This window comes from Columba livia, chromosome 11, assembly GCF_036013475.1.
Source record: "Columba livia isolate bColLiv1 breed racing homer chromosome 11, bColLiv1.pat.W.v2, whole genome shotgun sequence".
Lineage (NCBI taxonomy): Eukaryota > Metazoa > Chordata > Aves > Columbiformes > Columbidae > Columba > Columba livia.
The window spans coordinates 9,188,023-9,209,486 of NC_088612.1; the positions used below are offsets into that span (position 1 = coordinate 9,188,023).

At 41.7% G+C, this 21,464-nt stretch overlaps 1 protein-coding gene across 1 annotated transcript in view; it reads right to left on the reverse strand.

Moving 5' to 3' along the window:
* Positions 1-302: 302 nt before the first annotated feature.
* The window catches only part of FAM169B (Protein), a 101,304-nt gene continuing 80,142 nt past the window's right edge, over positions 303-21,464 (reverse strand). Inside the window, exons 8-13 of the mRNA XM_065076666.1 lie at positions 21,168-21,289; positions 19,265-19,475; positions 17,109-17,260; positions 5,145-6,848; positions 3,850-3,995; positions 303-614 (exon numbers count right to left, since the gene is read on the reverse strand). Coding sequence (XP_064932738.1) covers positions 21,205-21,289 — 85 coding nt within the window. The 3' untranslated portion in view covers positions 303-614; positions 3,850-3,995; positions 5,145-6,848; ... (1 more) ...; positions 19,265-19,475; positions 21,168-21,204. The remainder of the gene's footprint in view (positions 615-3,849; positions 3,996-5,144; positions 6,849-17,108; positions 17,261-19,264; positions 19,476-21,167; positions 21,290-21,464) is intronic.

Here is a 21,464-nt window from a genome sequence, read left to right on the forward strand (position 1 = left end):
GAGCACTCCCGCCAAAAACCGCTGGTGAGGAAGTTACAACACTCCAACTTTTCCACTCAGCTTTCACCTCTGACATTCACAGTGCCCACATTCAGGGAGTTGGAGAATATTAAATAGTTTTATTGCAATCAGAGTGGTGGTATAAGTACAGCAGTTTTTTAAGCACAAGTACATGAAGCTCTCCGGATTTTCACAAGTCCTCCAGCATAAGGAGCAAGTGCTGCTCTCTCTGAGTTGCAATTGCTGACAGGAGCTGATGTTTTCACAGGTTGCTTTCTTCCTGGAAAAAGGTCAAGATGAGAAGGGCCTCTAGGAAATAAGAAGGATCCTGTCTTTCACGCATAACTCTTAATCGTTTTCTTAAATATCATGTCATACATTGCAACTCAATGGAGCTTGTGATTGCATGTGCAAAGGTGGCTTCATTCTTTGACACAATGTCCTCCAATGCAAGCAGTAAGAAGAATACCGCTGTGCTGTGCCGCTGTGAGAGCTGAACAACAAAGCCTGAGGCGCTTTCTTCATTGAAACCCCGAATTCTCTTCACAGGATCCTCTTCATAATTAGAGGAATGTTTCAGTCTCTTCAGACAGATGTGGAGGGGATAGCTACAACTGAAAGCAAAAGGAGCAAGAACACAGGTTAAATTTAGCCGGAATGTCCGTGTCTCACCACATGACTGCATTCGTCACATAAGCAGGGGAAAGAGATGGGCTTCTCTGAAGAGCAACTCAAAAGCTAATATTAAGAGGGAGTTCAGCTTTATCCACTGATTATGTAGGAAGCAAAGAAGAACTGGCCTTGTAACCTCATCACTTACAGGCAGTGTAAATAGTCTCAATGTTTCACAATATTATAGTAGCGGTTTGTGTTTGTTTATAAGAGTGACTTCCTGCACAGAAAAGAGAGAGGAAGGTGTAGAACTGTTTGTATAACACAGGTTTATAGTTTGCAATGGATTATCATCAGTTACACGCACCCAGACAGCACTCTACAACAAAATGAGGACAAAGGAAAACAGGTTTTATCACCTTGCCAAAAGTTCACGAGAAAATTCTCTGTGTCAAGGAAAAGTGCACACTTACAACTTATGTTTTAGCAAAACTTAAGGCTGAAGACACTAAAGAAATAAATAGATAGCAAGTTCAAGAATGCAGCAAGTTAGATAGCTTCTTTTACGTCATCTGTATGGTTGCCAAGGTTCCTAGAAGATCCTCATATGCAAACTTTAGAAGAAAAGACAAAGCTGGGCAATCCTGCTAATGCAGAAGATAAAGCACTTCAGCACTTCAGAAGCAAAGGATCCGTGTAGGAGGGTGAAATCCATCATGTGAAATCCCTTTCCGTCTCCAGGTAAGCAGAAGCATGAAGGGACCATTCCATTTCACATCTTATCCTTCCTGCATCACCACATCCACAGCAAACCCTAACAGCCTACCCTCCTTGTGGTTTCTGATCCTGGAGTTAAGCCACACAAAACTCTGGAATTTTAGTATTCCAGCAACAATAGGGAAGACAATCTCTTGCCTACTCATCTGTAACACACATCGCAAGAATGGAACTAGGTACCTAAGTCCTAACTTGTCCTTTATCCTCATTCTTTTACATCCATATGAAAAACTTCCCCACTACCCAAGCATTCATCCTGCTGCTTCCTAAAGTGTGTAAAGAGGAAATGAACACAAGGTGCTACATTTGCCCTGCAGGTGCCCAGCTGAGCTGGAATCTGTTCCTGTCCATCTGCCCAGGTTTTTTGCTGTATGTGACACATAAGGTTACAAGATTAAGGACCATATACATTTTTTTAATGGTAGAGAATGCTGGTAGAGATCACCTGGAGTGAAAGGTATCAGGCATTTATGAACCTATGCAGACAAGAACAGTAAACTCTACAATAACTGGGAAGCAAAATAATTTTGCATCTGGAAACTCAGAGTGGGTATTCAATACATCCCAACAGTATTCCTCTTTTCCTAGAGCTCACCGAAGAAGCTCAAATTTGCTCTTGTTTTTAGGGTTCTGGTGGGGTAGGTTCCCCAAAACACCCAAGATTATTTTTTTTTCTCTGTTAAGAAATCATTTGTGTGATGGCCATTCTTTGCATTTAGTGAAAACCCCTGTGTTGCACTGTCAGGTGCTGCCCGGTCTTCCCTGAAGGTACACAGATGCAAACATCTGGGCCTTTTTGTGGTACCCAGGTCTTCCTGAACCTTGCTTCTATGACCCTCTTTGAGCTTTGCATTTCTCTACCAGCTGCATCATCGATGCTCCATGTGCTAGCAAAGCTAATCCAAAAGTCCCTGTCAGATCTAAAAATCTTTGCTGTGTAAGATCACACTTCCAAACAAGCCCTAACCTGGACATATTGCTAAAATCTGGTTGATAGTACAGACTTCCTTTCCAAAATGAACTGAACCAAATTTTTTCTCTGTTATTTTTCCCTTTCCCATGTTATCTGTGATGTCTAGATCCATACACAGAAAGCCACGTACCCATATATCTAACTGGCTCCAAAATTTCCATTTGGCATATTAGAATCACCAAAAAAACACATCTTAAACTTCAACAATGGCTCTAGTAAAGAAAATGCTACAGAACTATTTGTGACGATTAGCCATACGTCCCTGCAGCAGCTCTCTCTCCATTTCTGCTTCGCTTGTGATCAACTAAACAATGGCATGAGCGTTGCCAAGCCTGGCACAGCGTCACGACCCCACGTAGATGTTCCCATAAGCACCTCAGTACCCCAGGTGCAGCTTTTAAGCTTTAAAGGGACTTTTGAAGAGCAAGGATTTTTCCTGGCTGGCCAAAGTATATTTTATTTACATTTAAATAGCAAAATTATTCTGTTCCCACGTGCTTTGCATGTATATAACTTCTGGGTTTTTTAGTTCGTTTTGAAGAGATAGCACACGCTGAGTTTATTTTAAATGGCTTCCTCTTCAACCCGCCCCCAATCTACACTATCCAGTACCAAGGCTAAATTCTCCTCTTCAGAATAAACAAGCCTTGAAGTTTTCACTTCTCTCTGACTTATCTCTGATCTCTTTGAAAAACCTGACCAGATCCTTCTTTTCGTCTCACAAAAATTCACGCCGAGAGAAGTAACATCATCACAACCTGTCAACGCTTAGAGGCTAAACAAAGAAAGAAACAGACCGAGAAAACAGAGATGAAAAGCTTTTGTGCCCCTCTTCCCAAACTAATACCTCCCAAACTGTGTTTGGAAAGAGAGGGAAGGAGCCATTGTTTGAGCTAACACATCAGACGATGTGATTATTTCACTAACTATCTCCATCCCCAGACATATCAAATGGAATGCAATGCCAGCTGAAAGTATTATGTAGCCTTCAGTGATGTGAAACATATAAGCTCTAAGGCACACGGTTTGGCTGGAGACTCCAGCTGGCACTGGTAGTTTTATTGTACTGTGAAAAACATTGAAGTCCTCAGATGCCCTGCTGATCATGGGGTCTGAGAAACTTTCCTGGATCTGCCTGACACAAACTCACACCACAATTACACACCCTTCCTCGCTTTCTTCTTCCCTCGCTGTGGATGTACACACACACACTCACGCTGCCAACGTTATTCGGTCCACTATTCGGTTGGGAGTCCATGTGCCCGTGTGTTTCGGAGGGGGAGGAATTCTTTGTCCAAGTGCTAAAAAATCTGGTACTTCAACTTTCACTTGAAGGCGGCTGCAGCACATGTACAGACCATTAAGGGCCGTGTTTTGCTTCCTAACTTTTCACATTTTTTGCCTCTCTTTATGACATGTTTATTGGTCTTGAAGGGCAAGGAGGGATAACATAGGGAACTGAAATTATCCATTCAGTTCTGACTCACCTATTGTGCACCTCAGTCTCATTTAAGGGCAAGTTGCACCCGGTGTGGTGGCCAGGTAGCGTGAGCAACTGGAACCATTAATCCTGTTCACATCTGATTTTCGGCAAAATCTAAGCCAGTGGGTCCAGAGTAGTTAAATGTGCAGCCTGGGCAATTAAAAAAGAGAAAAAAAAAAGGTTACAGACGAATATTATTTGGTCTGAAAACAAATCTGCAAGGGGTTTTGGAGACTAGTGCCTTGAGGATTACAGCTTATTTGTGGAGCTTTAACAGGAAACTGCTAATTATGACACCTGCACAACTTTCCTTGAATTAGACCCTGGGGATGCATTGCCTTACCTATAGATGTTAGCCAAAGCCTCAGGCTCTTAATCCATAGCCGTCACCTAAAGTGAGAACAGAACAGCCAGCCATAGGGCATTGGCAATCTTAGTTAAGAAAGGGTATCACATAATTTAAACTGGATTTTTCCTTCCAAGACAAACTATCTGAGTTTTGCATACTCTTCTAAGGAGTTTTACCCTTCAGTCTCTTGTGAAATCAGCAGTCTGGCCCACTGGCCAGTCAAAGTGAATATGTATGCAGCACTACAAAATTGTTGGGAAAACTGATTCAAACTATAAGAATCAAAGCAAACAGTCTAATCAATACGGTTGTAAAATGAGGGAATTTCACACAAAGCAAATGTATCACCGACTCTCTATTTCATGTTAAAATGGACATGTGTTTCTCAAGCCTTGCCCTGGTCCTCTAGGTGAGAAGAATATTCATCTCTAAGCTTTAAGAAATACACTTTTAGAACTATTTCCTAGAGCTGCTATGCTTGCACAGTCCATACTTTTCAGCACATAGTGTTTAGTTTGTGAATACAAAAGCCAGTGTTTCATTTTGAGGTTTTGGTCAGGCAGTGGTTTACCCAAGACCTGAAAAAACAGACAAGCTTGCATGTCTTGCAAAAATTAAGGTTCTAAAAACTGCATGAGCAGCCGTGTTCTGGGCAAGACTTTGTGAACAATCTGCCCCAACAGACTTCTCTACGCTGCCCACTGGTTCAGTGGTAACGGAGCCCATGTGTCTACATAGCACTATCTGCAGCTCCTTGAAGGAGAAGAGCTTTATTAATGTATTAACCCTCCCCTGTCAGCAACATCACCCCTTTAGCCTGTCTTTGGGTCTTGGACAGAGCAATAGGCTGTATTAATAGCAGTTCCTGTTCCAGAGCTACGCTGGGTGTTTCTACATGGTGCTTTATAGCCAGAGAAGATATTCACACCACCACCATAAGAACAAGTTACCTGTGTTAGGAATCCAATCATGGCATGTTCCCCACAGCATCAAGAAAGTCTCCTTCACAGTTCTCCAACAAGTTTCCTCCTAAAGCGCAACTCACAGACGAAAGCTATCCTGGTGGCAGACAATAACGGACTGCTATGGGATTTTTTCTTTTTAAATCAAACTGGTCAGTGGCAAACACCACTGACAATGCCCTCACCCCGGTGAATGTAACAGGCACTCCTTGAAGTCTCCAAGACAGGCTCTCATTTTATTGACAGAAACATGCCCGGAGTCCTGTCTGCAGCTTCTGCACCTGAGCCGCTTCAGAACTTGTCGGTACTGAGGTAAGAACTGATCCCCGGGTCTTGCACAGTGCTCCTGTTCAGCAGACTGTGAAGTTGTCTCCAAAAATAATCTGCCAGTGCCAAGCTCAGAGAGCAAAGTCCAAGCCAGAATCAAAACTCTCATCTCCCGAGGTCCTGACACTCCCGTGTAACATCACGGTGGGGCTCGCCCTCTGACTAGTGGATTTGCTGCAAGTCTGCTCTGACCTTATTGAAAGAGCAATATTCAAACAATGACGAAGCAGTGCAACATTTTTTTCTTGCTGGGGTAGCCAAGGTTGACAAACGGGTGGCAGGACAAGGTTAGGTAATATATTTGTAGAAGCGAGCACTTGTAGGTTTATTTTCTTGTCTCTATCAATGACTTTTTGCAAATGTCCTAGCTCCTTTTCATCTCAAATTGTTTAAAACATGGAAGCATTCCAATAATAATAAACTCCTCGCCTTTAATTTATAACTCCTAAAATTGACAGAAGCCCAAAATGCTTTTTTAAGCTTGAAAAGGTGGCAGAGACGCATATTGTGTTCTCAGCACAAGAACTTCTGTGGCTGCAAGGAGAGAGCTGCCAATGCGCCTGCAGAAATAGCAGCAGTATTTTATTTATCCCTGTAAAGCTTGGCCAGTATATTTTGCACTGAAGGAGCAGATTTACTGTGAGGAGAGGGAACTGCTGCCTCCATCTCTTTCAACGTTGCCCAACATGGAGCCCGTCCCAGCCCCAGGGTGTGATCCCTGCCCTCCCAGCATCTATCCACGTCAGGGCCACATCTAGTGCAGGAGCACAGAGAAGGGATTTTCCACCCAGCGCTGCAAACCATCCTGCTCGAGTTTAGTGTTCAGAGCCTGTGCCTCCTCTCCTCCCCAGCTTTCCTATGGCAAAACCTGGGAACAAACATCAGTCGGTCCCATTGCACCCTCATGTCTTTCCAATGTGTGCAGTCACAGGGCTCTCGCGCATCTGTGTTGTAACGGGGGCACAGAAAGCAGCGAGTTTGGAGTGGGGGAGATACACACACCAAATCCTCCATCTGCAGCCCAAAGTAATGACGTTGGGAGGGCAGGAGAGGGAGCGTGGTGCACACAGCAATACAAAAAGTAGTTTTTGTGCCAGGCTCATCAGTGTGGCAGGGTAATAAGGTCAATGTGAAAACAACTGGAAGGCACATTCCCCAGTAAACATGTGCTGAGTGAAAACGGCCCGACCTTATGTTGTAGAATCCAAACCCATTGAGTCAATTGCCAGAAAACATGACATGACCTTTCAGATTCAGTGAGCATCAGTTCCAAGAGCAGGCTGCCGTGCTCTTTTCCATTTCACTGCTGCCCCCGGAGGGCCTCAAGTCACCGGAAATAATAGCTCGGGCTCCAAATCTGCACTCCTTTAATGAAAAAAAAAATACACATGGCATCCAGTTTGACCCTGGTGGCAGATTTTTTATATGCTTTGCTCAATTTCTTTAAACTTAACAACCACGCTTTATTTATTTATTTATTTACTTACTTACTTCAGTTTTTGAAATCTTCCCAGAGCTCAGGTTTTCCCGCAGACAACCCATTTTTGGCGAGGGAGGAAACCTCTTGTATTGGTGAATGAGGAAAATAATTAACAGCTAATGTGGTGCTCATTCCAACTCGCAGCATTCCCTCCCCAAACAAGTATAGAAAAAGCTATTCCGGTTGGAACATATTCTCTTCGCTTTCTAGACTGAGAAACGCATAAAGAAGTATTTTCGCCCACAAACCTCCAAAATCTTATTTTAATCTACAAAACTCAAGCCATCCATGAGAGGAGTAACACTGTGCAACATTCCAAGCACTAACAAGATGAGAGTTTGTGATATTAAATGCAATTCAAAATGTACTTTCCCTCCCACTGAATTATTTTCCCTGTGAAATCCCAATTAAAATTTTCTTGCCCTTTTACTGTCTCCCTGACAGACTGATGGGGCTGAGATCTGAAATCAACTGCAGCTTTTAGGTGAAATATTTATTTTGAGGGCCAGGCAAGAAGCTTTTTTGGATACTATTCAGACTTTCCCCTCTTCTGTCAAAAAAGCAAAAAGGAGATGCAAGGATCTGTGCCGTCTGGAAATTATATTTATTTTGACTTGAGCTGTGCCAACCTGCAGTATACAAATACTCAGTCAAAACTGCCTACCATCTGTGTTTATTGTAGAGGAATAGCAACATCCAATGGCCAGTTAAATGCAGGTTAATTGCAGGCGTGTATTGAATTCCCTGGAGAGCCAAGTACACAGTTAGCTCCCCCGGTGTAATCTCTTTCTGCTACATGAAGGAAATCAAAAAGAGAAGGAACAACAATGCCAAACCACAGAAGAGCTGGATGCCTCTCCACACAGAGGGGGGGTATCTGCAGGAAACAATAAGGGCCTATTAAATTCTTTCACTGGCACCAAAGAAGTAAAATGAATATAAATTAATCAGCTACAAAAGATGGGACAAGTGTTGGTGTAATTCTATTGAAGTCCGTGGAGTTGTGGAAAGGATAAATTTAACCAAGGATCTTTCAATGACTGTATATTTGAAAGTGGCTTGTTGAAAAAATGGGGCATTCTTAGAAAAGAAAAAAAGGACTGCGAGAGACTCCCTATGAAATGCCATCCTTTTAATTTCCAGAACAGTCACATTTTCACCATATTGACATTTATCATTTTATTTCCTTGCATTTATAAAGCCATCTGGCCAAGATTTTTGAAAGCACTGACAAATGATGAGCGTCAAACTTCTGAGCTTAAAAATTCATGCCCTACAGAGGTGGATCAGGTTGGGCAGGACCAGATGCAGATGCTGCGAGGTATTTTGGAAGAAGGAGAGTAGCGGGCTCTGGCCCATGTGAACCACAGACAACACACCAGATCTGGAGGAGCAGAGAAAAGGGATCCACAGCTTCATTAAAGTCATAGAATCATTTTGGTTGGAAGAGACCCTTAAGATCAAGTCCAACCATAACCTAAATTTAGCACTAAACCATGTCCCTAAGAACCTCACCTATACATCTTTTAAACACCTCCAGGGATGGTGACTCCACCACTTCCCTGGGCAGCCTGTTCCAATGCCCAACAAGCCTTTCTGTGAAGAAACGCTTCCTAATGTCCAATCTGAACATTCCCTGGTGCTGGGAAATCCATACCAAAAAGGCACACAAAGATTAAGGTCTTTAGGCCAACCTTAGGCTTCCCCTCACAGCTGTTGACTTATACTATGCATTGCATGAGGCCCCAAAAGATACATAAATACCTTTAAAAAAATGGTTTGTGGTGTAGCAAGAAGACAGAAACTCTGGGTGGTGCTGGATGGGAACACAAATGCATCCAGGGACTCTTTGAGGAATGTCCTTCCCCTGGCTGCGATCCCGGGGCCCACACCACAACGAGTGCAGGGATGAGGATCTCTCTCAAAGTACCAGAGATTTAAAGCTTTAAAACTAGGACCAGATTTAACGGGGAGGGGTGAAGAGAAGGGAAAGAAGGGACTCAAGGTAGTGCAGTATCACACACAATAGAGGAAGGCCTGTGCCTTGGCACAGCTTCCCCGTGGACACCGCAGTTGCAGCGCCTACACAGACCAGGCCTGAGGTAGCCAGGCTGGAAAGAGCTCCAGGGCAGAGCCTCGGATAAGGGCAATGGAAGAGATACAATGCTTCAGGTGTGCCACAAAGTGAATTGCTACCACGGAGAGCTACACTATTCCCCTGACATCACCTTTTTCTTTGGGGCACCTAATTCACTTTAGCCTTAAAATACCTACTTCCCACCTGGCTGGCAAGCCCGACAGCTGGCACACTGAGTTGACAGGAGTGTGACCCCTTCTTCACCGAAGGCAAAATTGCATCACACACACACTGCCAAATCCAGAGGGGCATAATGGGGCACTCGGTGCTTGTTCCCCCCACCTACTTGCATGAACTCAGAATTTCAGCCTCTGAACTGTGAGCCTTTGCGGGGAGTTAATGTGTTTTTCCCTTCTTTTCCACATTGCCAGTGGCCATGTCCTTCTCAGGGACTCATATTCTTAGGGGCATTTTTAGCTCTTCCTCCCCCTTTTCCCAGATGTCGAAGCTGCCATTAAATCTGCCTGCTCAATTTATAATGCTGAAGCCTTTCAGCCAAGGCTTAGTCATCTCACGCCTCATCTCACTGAAGCTTTCTCCCCTCCAGGCTTCTGCCCTCATCCCCTCCAGTCCATTTATCCAGAGTCACCTGCCTTCTCTGCCCTCCTCAGATCCTTCTGCTTCCCAGCCAATGCTCACCACATCAAAGATTATTGTTTTCACATTCAGCACCTTGCACAACTTCTTTTCGCTTTTTTTTTTTCTCTCCACTTTTCCCTCTTTTCAGTTTCATCCTGACCCTCCTCAGCTCTCCCAGAAGGAAATTTGTTCATTACTTCCAATTGCAAACCAGAGTTTCTTATACATGCCAGAAAACAGTACTCTACCAGGTCAGATCCATACATCATATGTCGATGAGTAAGTTTAGTTCTTCCTCACTTTGAAACATTAAAATAACCACTACCACCATGAAAAGTAAAATTAATGCTACACTTTTCTACTCCCTTCAGTTACATCCCAGCCTCATGTGCTCACACCGGCTTTAGATGACAAGCTGTTCTTCTCAGGCCTCACATCTTTTGTGTACAATTTTAGGGCTTTATGCAATACCATGTAATAACAGCTGTGCACTGAAAACTCCTTCCTCTCATATTTCACCCAGAAGCATCCTAGATCCCTATTTTGAACCCCAAACTTAAGATATCTTTCTATATTACAGCACTTAGAATGAAATAGTTGTAAGGGGTGTGGGGCTAGATTCTTAAAAAGCATAAGCCAGTACGGCTTTGTTGACATCTGTGAAATATAATTGGCTTTATTAAAGCGTGTTGAGTAGCGTCAGCTGGAAACTTGGCCACACAACCTAAAATTTGAATAGAATCAATCCACTGATTCTAATTCAAAAAGGCCCATTGCACCCCTGAGATTTTACACTGCCAAATCTATTTTGGAAACTAAAAGAGTAAGAATCATGTTTCTCTTCATACCAGTTTCTCAGTTCAGAAGAAGCAATAGGTGAAGGCTCCACATACGCTGTTGTTTAAACTGCTGAGCCAACGAGCTGAGCATTTCAGCCTGAAGCTGACACCTACTGCCATGACCCACAGTGCCCTCATTTACCTCTCGAATTAAAATGGAGCATATCAACGTATTTCCTGTTTTACTCTTTGCATAGCCTCTCACAGAAGGCTTCAGACTGTGAAGTTCATCATTAAACACAGATTATCACCCTCAGGAAGCTCCAGAGGCCCAGAGAAAGATGCTACAAGCTTGAGTTCCTACAGTGGATTCCATTACAGTATGCAAGGGACATTTAAACAAGCTTCCCTGGGATAAACGAGAGAAAAGAGCCAGCACACTCAGCATGAGGAAAACAAAAAGCAATCTTCAGCTGGTGCCGGCCATGCATGTTTTGAAAACCATCGCCTTCAGCCGTTACCAACAAAAAGTCAGCAAAAACTTACTTTAGAATCTGAAAAGATAGAAATTTAAAGCATTTGGCGGCACAATCTGTTACTTAGGGACGAGTTCATTAAAAATGCAGCACTGTTTACTGAAGGCAAAATGCAGACATGTACTTTGCATATAAAGCAAGTGCTGCTTGAATTATAGGAACACCTTTCCTTCTGATTGAAATGGGAAGGAGGGCTGGTTTAATTGTGCTGATGGATGGATGGATGGATGGATGGATGGATGGATGGATGGATGGATGACTTTCTGAAAGAAGGTAATAATCGGAGAAGCCAGTCCAAAACCTCACACAAATTCGTAAGGCCAATGACTAAGAGACTGAACAACAGAATAGCTATAGGGAGTTATGAGGAGCTTAGGAAAAACTATATAATGGACCTGCATGCACACCGGGGTTGAATAAGGGTGAACACTGTCTACGAGCAGCCTGAGCAGCACAACTCTGTGTCTTTAGGAGGTGTGAAGGGAGAAGAGGGACAAGGCAAGCTGAGTTGCAAAGGCAAATGTCAAGAAACGCACAAATAGGAACGGGGGAAATGAGAAATCAAGAGAAGAGACATAGTGGGAAGATAAGACTGAGGAAGGACACCGTGATGGTCAACCCAAATCAGAGGCAAAGGAGAAGGCAAAGGAACCTGGAGCAGAGGAGGTTCACTATTGTCTTTTTTCCACTGAAACAACTTCTTTTGCCTGACCAGCTGCTGCAGACTGCAGTTAATGTTTGTTGGGGAAACTCAGCTATTTGAGCTGGCGACTGATCTTGCCATGGATTTATACTGCCATAAACCTCTGACTTGAATCAAGTAGTTACTCCTCATCTTGATAGATCAGGAGCAAGCCCTTGGAAGTGAAAGGTGCTATAGGAGCACACAGCATTTTCTTAAAACACAAAGAAAATACCATGAACACAAACACTTGAAGCTCACAGCTATGAATTCTCTTCCTACATAAAGCCATGTATCAGTCATTCCTATGGTTGGTGGGAGCAAGTCACTTGTTTCCTTCAAGACAACATGTTATACATATTATATATGCTTTGTAGAACATCTGAGAGTGAATGCAATAACCATTAAGATAATAATTACCAGACTAATATGCTCTGAACCTTTCCAGATCTTTTCTCTGGTGGTTTTAATCTCTGGTCTTCAGAGTCCTGGGTGTCTATGGCTCCATTCAAAATAGGTCTTTTATTATTATAAAATTTAACTTTTTAAGAGCTGTCAAAAGGCTTGAAAACAAGGAAAGGAAAAAGGGGGAGGGGAAGCTTGGCAAATTGGAAAAGGTTGAAAGTTTGAGAGGTTTGCTAAAGACAGTAGAACAGCCTGCTACAACTCCATGGCAACAGTGTAAAACCGCTGCACATGCAGAAAAGAAGGAAGGGTGGAAGACAGCTTCCTGGTCAAATAATGTCTTTTAAATTAATTAATGTCCTTAAATTAATGTCTCTTGAATTCTTCGGTCAGAGAATTTATTGCGGCATATGTCCAACATCCCCAATGATTCAGAAGACTGAACATCATTCCAAACTGCTCTGGCTTCACCAAAAACACCCGCAGAAGAAGGAGATTTGCAACCTCAAGACCTAGCCCACTCGAGTACTTAACACTGCTTCCAAGCATTCCACCTGGCAGCTAGAGCAGCATCCTCTCTATTGGATAACTGGAGACACACACCAAGATTCATTCACTCAAAATAAGCCTAATCACAAAGTAGAGGTTTTAAGCAAGCCGTAGTCTATTCCAGATTGTTTGTTTTGCTGCTTTAAATTTTCCCAATCTAGCAAATATGAGGGAACATAGGGGAAAATTTATATAGGGAAGAAAAATGTTTTATTTAGATACAAGAAATAATTAGAACAAAAATTTTAAAAGATGATCCAATAAGCCCTTATTTCTCTCTCTTTGTTCTGTGTCTTACCCCTCACTCTCTGTTCTCCTCCCCTTACATGAAAAATAAAAAACTGTTTAACACAGACTGTGTAGAAAGGGAATGGAAAGGAAATAAAAAAAATCAGTATTCCTGGTGAATAATTTGGCTAGAGGAATAAGACAGATACAGATCAGATTCTTTTGATATGTTAAAAGCATCCCAAAATGCCTACACTCTGGATGCTTTTACACAAATTATCTTTCATCATAAAAGTACAAAATAGATATAATGGACAGCTCATCTCTCTCCGAAGAATATGTAGCCACTAGCTGATAAGATAATAGACTAAACACTGACCTGTCACAGACTTGATGATCATAAAAGTAGAGTTTAAAAAGTTGGTTCTCGCATCTCAGGCATTTAATGGGCAGGCACCAAGACGTGCTTCCAATCTTCAAAGTCTTTTTGTACTATTCTGCCTTAATAAGCACAGGCATAACCCTCAAACTGGTTGTATTTGGAAGAAGACACTGTTTGTACATATACTCCTCCTACAACCTCAGTTCCCAGGAACTCCTTCCCACTTAACCTCAGAATGACTTTAGTGTCACGTAGTTCCTGTGAAAGAAACAGATTAAAAATCTCTTTACTGAGTGCTGCAGCCCAACCTGGTTTATATTCCAATCCCAAGAGGCAGTTGAGGCATCAGTGGATGGACAGGCTCCTAATAAACAACAACTATTATTGCAGCGTGCAAACCAGCTGAACTGTGGAAAACAGACCCTCAGAACTGGTGAATCTTTCACCAGTAGCCTTGTCCCTGTCACTCCCGTCTCACTGTGGGATCCACGTCTCCTCTCTTCTGTGTGCCACGGTGCCTGTGACAACTGAGCATTTTTTCCTCTGTATCTCCCTTTGGAATCTGACAGGGTTCATGTAAGGATAGAAAATACTTCTGCAAGCAATACAGCAGGTGAATTCATTCAAACTGGGCAGAACACATTGCAGATTGTTTTTACATAGCTCACTGTCCGGTAAGATGTCGTGTTTACAATATTGGTAAATATTATATTTCAAATCAACAGCTAGCCTGAAAAGAAACAGTATGTGGTGCTCAGACCTCAGAACTGATGGGTCTGGGTTCTTTCTACAGTCCTGCCAGCAAACAGCTGTGGGATCTCTGGAAAGTCCCTAACCTCCGCTACTACTGTTTTAAAACCTGAAAACCAGTAAGATTAGCTGAAAAATTCTAAGTTATTAATGAGGTTCTAGCAGCAGCCTCATAGAAGTACTAGCATCTCTTCCTACTAAATTAATAAAAGCTCAGTTCTTCAAAGGAATTTACATGCTTATTTCCACTATAGAAGCTAAAAGTACAGGAAAATAAGTACACTTGGCGACCTCCTGGGGGAACAGACCTGCAGCTCTCAAATCTTTTTTTCTCCCCAGTACACTGATGAGCACTCGTGTGGCACCTAACACTCATTTAAACCAATATTTATTGATCTGTTTAGTCACTTATATATTTACAGAAAAGCTTTTAATTCCTCCTTTTGCTATGTAGACACAGCCACAGAACTCAGAGGAAAGAGCAACAGCTTTTAGATGACAGAAATTCAAATGCTGACAGCATTCAGGGGTGAATACAGGCCAGTGCACACAGGCACAGCTGTGGAGAGGTGGATTCTGCCTCCCTGAGGAACAGCTTCATGCATGTGGCAGGTATCTCACTTTTATTTATTCTGGATATAGTTTTTTCATATTCTGCCACACTTAGAGCAGACCCTGGGCATTGAATGTTTTCATTTTGCGAAGTCGACTGAGCACTTGTGGTTTTTCCCTTCAGGAGGCTGTGATGAGAAAAGGGCTTGCCTTTTTTGTTTGTTTAATGAAAGAATAAACAATAAGCAAAAGAAACAAAACTTGAAAGAGCCTATAAAAAGAAGGTTTTCCTAAGTAAAAAGAAAAAAAAAAGTGCAACACCCTGAAATTGTATTTATTTATCCCACTCATTCTCCAGGATGGCTTCATCCTCACTCTGCTTCTTTAGTTCTGCAATATTACCTTTCTTGATCCAAATTAGTTATGTTGATTGTTCAACTTTCTAGAAGTGCTAAAATTATAATCTTTCCCATTCATCCATTTGGGCAGGATAGGGATGGGAACCTGTGTGTTCTGCCAGAGGGTTCATTCTGGTGATTTACACATGTACTGTTCCAAGAGCAGGCTGATATTTCACGCTTCATACTGTATAATTCAACTATTGTCAAACATCAGGTCCCTAAAATCTAGCACAGCCCTGTAATGAAGGGGAATTAAATTACATAATACATGGAATATTACATAAGCAATGCCCAAGAATGGATAAATAAAAGCCTAAGAGGGACAATCTTCCACTGAGGCCTGAAACACACATGGTATAGCAACCCAAAGTGGTTACTCAGAGGAAGAACAGAAAAGCATGTCAGGCCCAGAGTGATGCTTCTTCCACCTTCCAGCTCCTGGCAACCTGCCATTCAGGGATTTCCTGAGCCAGAGGTTGCATCTGCATCAGCGTGTTTAACAGCCCCTGCTGGACCTATTTTCCATGAATTTGTCTAATTGCTTCTTGAATCCATATCTGTCAGCAATAAGTTCCACATCTGAATTATGCACTGTGTGAAAAAGCAGTTCTATTTGTTCTGGGCTAAAGTAGATGCCTGAAAATTCCTTTCATTGCCCCTTTAGTCTCATGCTGTAACAGGGGATAGTCATTACCAGTTCATTCTTCCCATGCCACTTATGACTTTACACACACCTGTATTACCTGCCTCTCTTCCAAGCTGAGCTGCCCTATTTAATTTATTCTCTTCTAGGAAAGCGATTTTATAAATCTACCCATTCTTGTCGCCTTCCTCTGCACCTTCTCTTTTTCTATCATATCCACAGACTCTCTATCCATACATTCTGTACACTTGCAAAGAGAATCTGAATTAATTTTTAGAACTGATCCGCTAAAATGCATGGACTATCAGTGTGGACATACTTATTCAGAATTAAAGTAGGCCTAATTCAATTTAACTTACTTCACTTCCAAAGTGAATTAAGGTAAATGTAATTGAGGCTACTTAAATTCTGATTAAGAGTCTTGACATCTGCCGCAAGCGAAGCTATATTATCCACAGGGAGTTAATTCACCACCATAAGTGTGGAAATACAACCAACTGCATAGCAGGAAAGCCAGAGAAAAGGAAATCGTTAGTCCCTGAATTGCAATAATCACCACAGTGTATTTATGCTAAATGCGTATTTAATTTGGGAGGCAACATCCTTGCATACCAAAAAGGGAAATAGACTTACCTTGCTTAGAAGAACAAACCTATAAAATTTGCCAGTTAAATTTTTATTTTGTAACAGAATAATAATTGTGTCAGAATTCCAGAGAAGTTGGTTAAAGGAAAAAAAGTCATAAAGTTTCATCACAGTAAGTGCAACGGCAATCAAATCTTCCTTGTTAACTCACGGTTGTGTGAGTTTCCATCTTTATGTGGGTATAGTAGAAAATGTCTTAGAAAATGACCCCAGTTTACACAACACACCACAGAAAACCCACGTGTGCCCTGCTTTGCTTTTCTTCTCCCTATCAAATTGTTAATACACTGGTTTCCATTTGTTTGCAGAATTGGAGGAACCTCAAGCTCTTGCTGCCTTGATGCTGTACCTGTTTCAGGCTGCATCTGCGAATAACTCTCCTCCTGTTGACAGCAGGAGGCCTGTGGATGCTCTTGAACAGCCTCATGGTTCCAGCTCTTGGTTCAAGGGTGTCATCCCTACCCATGATAGAATTACCTCCTGTGCTGCTGGTGAAAATGCACACGCTAGATATAATAAAAAGGCTATCTCTTCATAATCTGCTTTTACTATGTATCAAGAGTTCTGCTATGTGAAAAATCAAGGTTTATTAAACTTTGTGCATTATTCAGTTCATCCACGCCATTATTATGTCGATCTTTTGCGTACAGCAGCAGCTATTTACAACTGAACTGCGGATCTAAAACTTAAAAGCAGTTTTCCAACTTATCCTTCACTTTCCTGTTGACAGCCACAGCAAAAGCAAAATTGCTGGGGTTGTTGTCCCAATCTGGGCTTACTGCAATGGCAGCAAGTGCCTGAATCAAGAGTACAGCTCCACAGCAGCATAAGGTGCCCCAGAGCAAAACAAGACAGTGGTAGCCAAGGGAACAGCTACCTTCCTTAGACTCTCACACAGCCTCGTAATCCTCCTCAGCTCCCTCCAAGTCCGCAGGTATGTCAAGTCTTTGTGACTCTCAGCCAAGGCTTTTGTAGTCCAAGTCCTAATCCATGTTGTTCTATATTCAGACTGGAAGGGCACACATGTTTCTGGAGAAAAAGGAGAAGGAAAGCTGTGGCCTTTCCGATGAAGAAATCTAAGACCTTTCCTGGACCAGCCCCAAACACTGTAATGAAGGAATAAGGCGCACTTTGTCATATATATGCATTTTTTTCTAACTTTATCTTCAAAAACTACAAGGTTTGACACTTATTCCTTTCTGTACACTTCATTCCCACAACTGCATCACCACTGGAAATTTCTCCATAGTCTCTACTATTAACACTGTACATGCTGAGAACATGAGGTTTGCCAAGAAATTTGCTTCTTTTCTCTTCCTTCTCTTACATTTGCATCATATAGAATTGCACTGTAGAATCAAGGGTAATTTTTTATGAGAAATTTTCAGTAGAAATTGGAAGGTTTCTTGTATTTCCTGCAGAATTTTTCCTCAGAAAGACACTCTAGAGGTACCCTCAACAGTAACTCGAAGTTGCCATCTCAGCCTGATGTACTGCTTTCCTCTACAAATTCCCCAATGCAGCTCGGCTTATTTCCAGGTAGCGCTGGAATCCTCAAACTTGTTAACTTGTTCTAACTACTTTTTACAAACAATCAGATTTTTTTTTTAATTAAAAACAAAAATTAGATGCATTTAAAAAATAGAAATACAAAAAAGTGATCAAAACAGTGGGGAGAAAAAAAAAATGTCTGAAACCAACACGTTTCATGCTGAAATTTCCCTTAACAAAGTCCACACTGATATCTAGAGAGAAAAAGGTGCTGTGTGACATTTCTGAGAGAATTGTTCCTCTGAGCAAATGTTTGTTGACAAAGAAAGGGGGAAAAATAGTTAAAAAAAAAAAAAAGAAAGGCAGAAAAAAATACAAGGGGGAAAAAAAAGAAACAAGTGGGAGAGAATACTTAAAGGACAAAAATATGTAAGGGATACAAGACCTTCCTACCTCATCCCCAGAACATTTCATAGTAAGACTAATAATATGACTTTAATGATACCCATGTAGGAATCAGTTTTCCTACCTGGAAATTCTTGCCTGACAAAGTGATCAAGGCGTCAGCCTCAGGTAACTCATAGAGAAATAATATGCGAGAAAAATATAATTTTAATGTCTTCTACCAAAAATGATGACCAGCTGTGCCCTCTAAACTGGCATTGTTAGTTCATTACTTCCAGATAATGGGGAAGTAGCTTTGTCGTGTGGTCGTAAGTGAAGTCGACTGGAGTAGTGAGTTCAAAAGTGACAGGAGAGAAAACTGAGAAGCTCACTGGAAAAGTGTGGCTGAAGATCTAAATGCAGGAGGTGGATGATTCAGTAATGAATGGAAGGCTCATTTTGACAGCTTGGGCTGCCATCCAAGCTAATTTGTTTCCAAGCCTTCAGTTTGCCAACTGAAATGGCTGAGAAATAATAGGCCCCCAAAAATATTTCTAAGGAAACACAATGCCCATTATCACCGAAGGAGAAAGAATCTGCACTTTTCAAAGACGAAAAAGAAATTTGATATCTGCCAACTTTGGCCAGTTCCAAATGACACAGGAAGGAGCAGTTAAAATGTAGTGAAAGGAAAGAAGTAGACTATTGTTAAATAAATTCAAAGTAAAAGTCATCATAAAAAATAGACACGATAAATAGAAGGATGTTTCTTCCACAAAGAGATGATTTTATGGCTGAGCCCATGCAAGAGTCTATGATAAAGAAGAGTCAGGGACACAGGAAAAATGAAAAAGAAATTGGTAAAGAGAAATAGTACATAACAAAATGAAAAATAATGAGACAATCTCTTTATATTTGACTTGGTCATCATTGAATTTCACAGGAACCGGTTTGAGTATTTTATAAACATTAGAGACTTAAAAAATTCTCACACACAAACACTTCATAGCTCTCGCTGAAGTCAAGAAGAGCAAGGAATGTCCTGTAATTGTCACCGGAGGTTACGCTTGTACTTGCAGACACACAGGACCTGTACGATCTCTGCCAAGACACTCACAACACATCTACATCGAGCAGAAAGCAGAAACCCCAACTTACCAGTAAGGGCACATGGCACAGCACAGAGTTGTGTTGGTTTGACACCCCGAGTCGGGAAATGGAAAAGCCGTGTTCTGCCCGTGGATCAGCCAGATGCCCAGACCGGACCTGCTGAACGGGGGCTGCCTGTCCCACAGTAGTGTTGAAAATCCACTCGCAGCCACTCTCTGCTCGTACCCTGCTTCTTCCTGTTTATTAAGTGACCGCTCACCTAGAAAACAGAAGAAAAGCAGGAGATTTGATAACAATTTCCCAAAAATGAAAGGGTTTTTTAGAGTAGAGCAACCAGACATTCCCTGCTAGAATGAGGAGTTAGCGTTACGTGCAGGTAAGCAGAAAGAGGTTTTGAAGTGCTGAGAAACCACTTCATGGTGACAAGGAATACCTGTGGAGGTTGTATGGTCTTTGTCACCACACACTTTTATGAAGAGGCTAGTTATGGGCAGCGTGTATATAAAAAGCTTTTTTGGGTTTTAATTTATGACAACTGCTTGCTTATAGATGAGAACTGAATTTATGAGAACTGAATTGCTTATAGATTGAGAAATGTTTAAAAAAAAACCCAAACCCTAACTACACACAGCAACATTTTATAATGAATGTTTTTATTTTTCCTAACTAAAATAGGATAGTTCATTATAAAACCTTTCCTTTTTTTTCTTAAAAAAAAAATCCTCAGACCTGTAGGTGTCCCTAATGTTTTAGTATTTTACCTGTGCTACCCACCAAAAAATCTCAGCATGTTGTAGATCTGGGTTAACTTGATTTTTTCCCCCTCTAAACTGCAAACAAATCAGCCAGCCTGGCTCAACCGAAAGACAAAACAGGCACAAACTGTTTTGAGAACACATTTTTTAAATGGTCATTATTTGTAAAAATGTTTCCTTTTTTTTTTCTTCTACCTAAGGGCACAAAATTCCAGTTTTCTGGAAGAGTGGTATCTCATCTGCTTCAAGACCTGCTTAGCAAAATACCGTAGTTACCTGTTAGCCTTCCGCTTAGATTTTCCTAACATTCAGCAGCTGAAAAATGTGCCTTTCTCACATGCTACACAACATGATGCTACAAACACCCTCTCTTTTTTTGCCAGCATTGTGCACAAAGGCAAATTAACATTTCGCTAGGAGACTTCCCAGCCTTTTGCATGTGAAGCCCCAACAAGAGATGACTATAGAAAGAGCTTTCTCAGCCTCCAAACCATCTTCCTGATGAGAAACCTCCTTTTTTTCTGTAATGTATGTTCAGCCTGCATTCCTAAATGAATTCATGAAGAGTGGAACTACTGTAATCCTTGCACTAGACTTCTAAATTTCAAGTGGGTTTAGATGCACATTTCATGGCAGATGGTATTGAAGAGCGTTCCTAATAGATTTATAGAGATGCCCACTACCTCCATGTCCACTGAGAAGGAAATCTAGCACTGAAAGCTATTTCTAATGCAATTGCACTGCCAGGCTACTTAACTAAATGGGCAATCAAACCTAACACGTTCCCTGAGGGTAAATCTAAACGGCAGTGGGAAGGTATGACTGCACCTTATGTAGGCAAATCAAGCCAAGCTTCCACCTCAAGAGCATCAGTAGCAACAAAGCTCCACCTGAGCAGGTGTCATTGCAGCCTGTGTCACTGCACACACACCTACACAACTCTGTCACCTCGGTGTTTTTTACAGCATCTACATTAAAACTAGGTACAGCAGAATCAGGGCCAGTGTTGCACTCATGAAACATTGGAGAAAATACAATCTGGAGTCCTTTCTCCTTCCAATTACCCAGTGAATTTTTACCTAACTTCATTTCAAAGCCTTTGTAACTGCCCCCATTGCTCGCCCCTAAAGCCGATAGTGTTTCCACGTGCTCGTTTGCAGCAAAGGTACACTTTTATTAAGTACGCACTGTCATACCTTGCAGTCTTTTCATGTCAGTTGTTTTCACGGGTGGTCACCTCTCCATCATAGAGCCCAAGGGTTTATTCAATAACTTGCAAATCGATTCTTCCTCATGAGAGGGTACTGGCTGGATGCCACTGAAACAGAAATAACCACGTTTCTGGAGGTGAGATTGTTTCTGTTTATTCAATACACGGCATCTTCACAATATTCTGTTATAGGAAATCCAAGTATTTTAAGAAATTAACCTTTCGACAGAATTCTGACAAGGCAGGATGTTTTGCTGATAGATGAACAGTATCCTAACACACT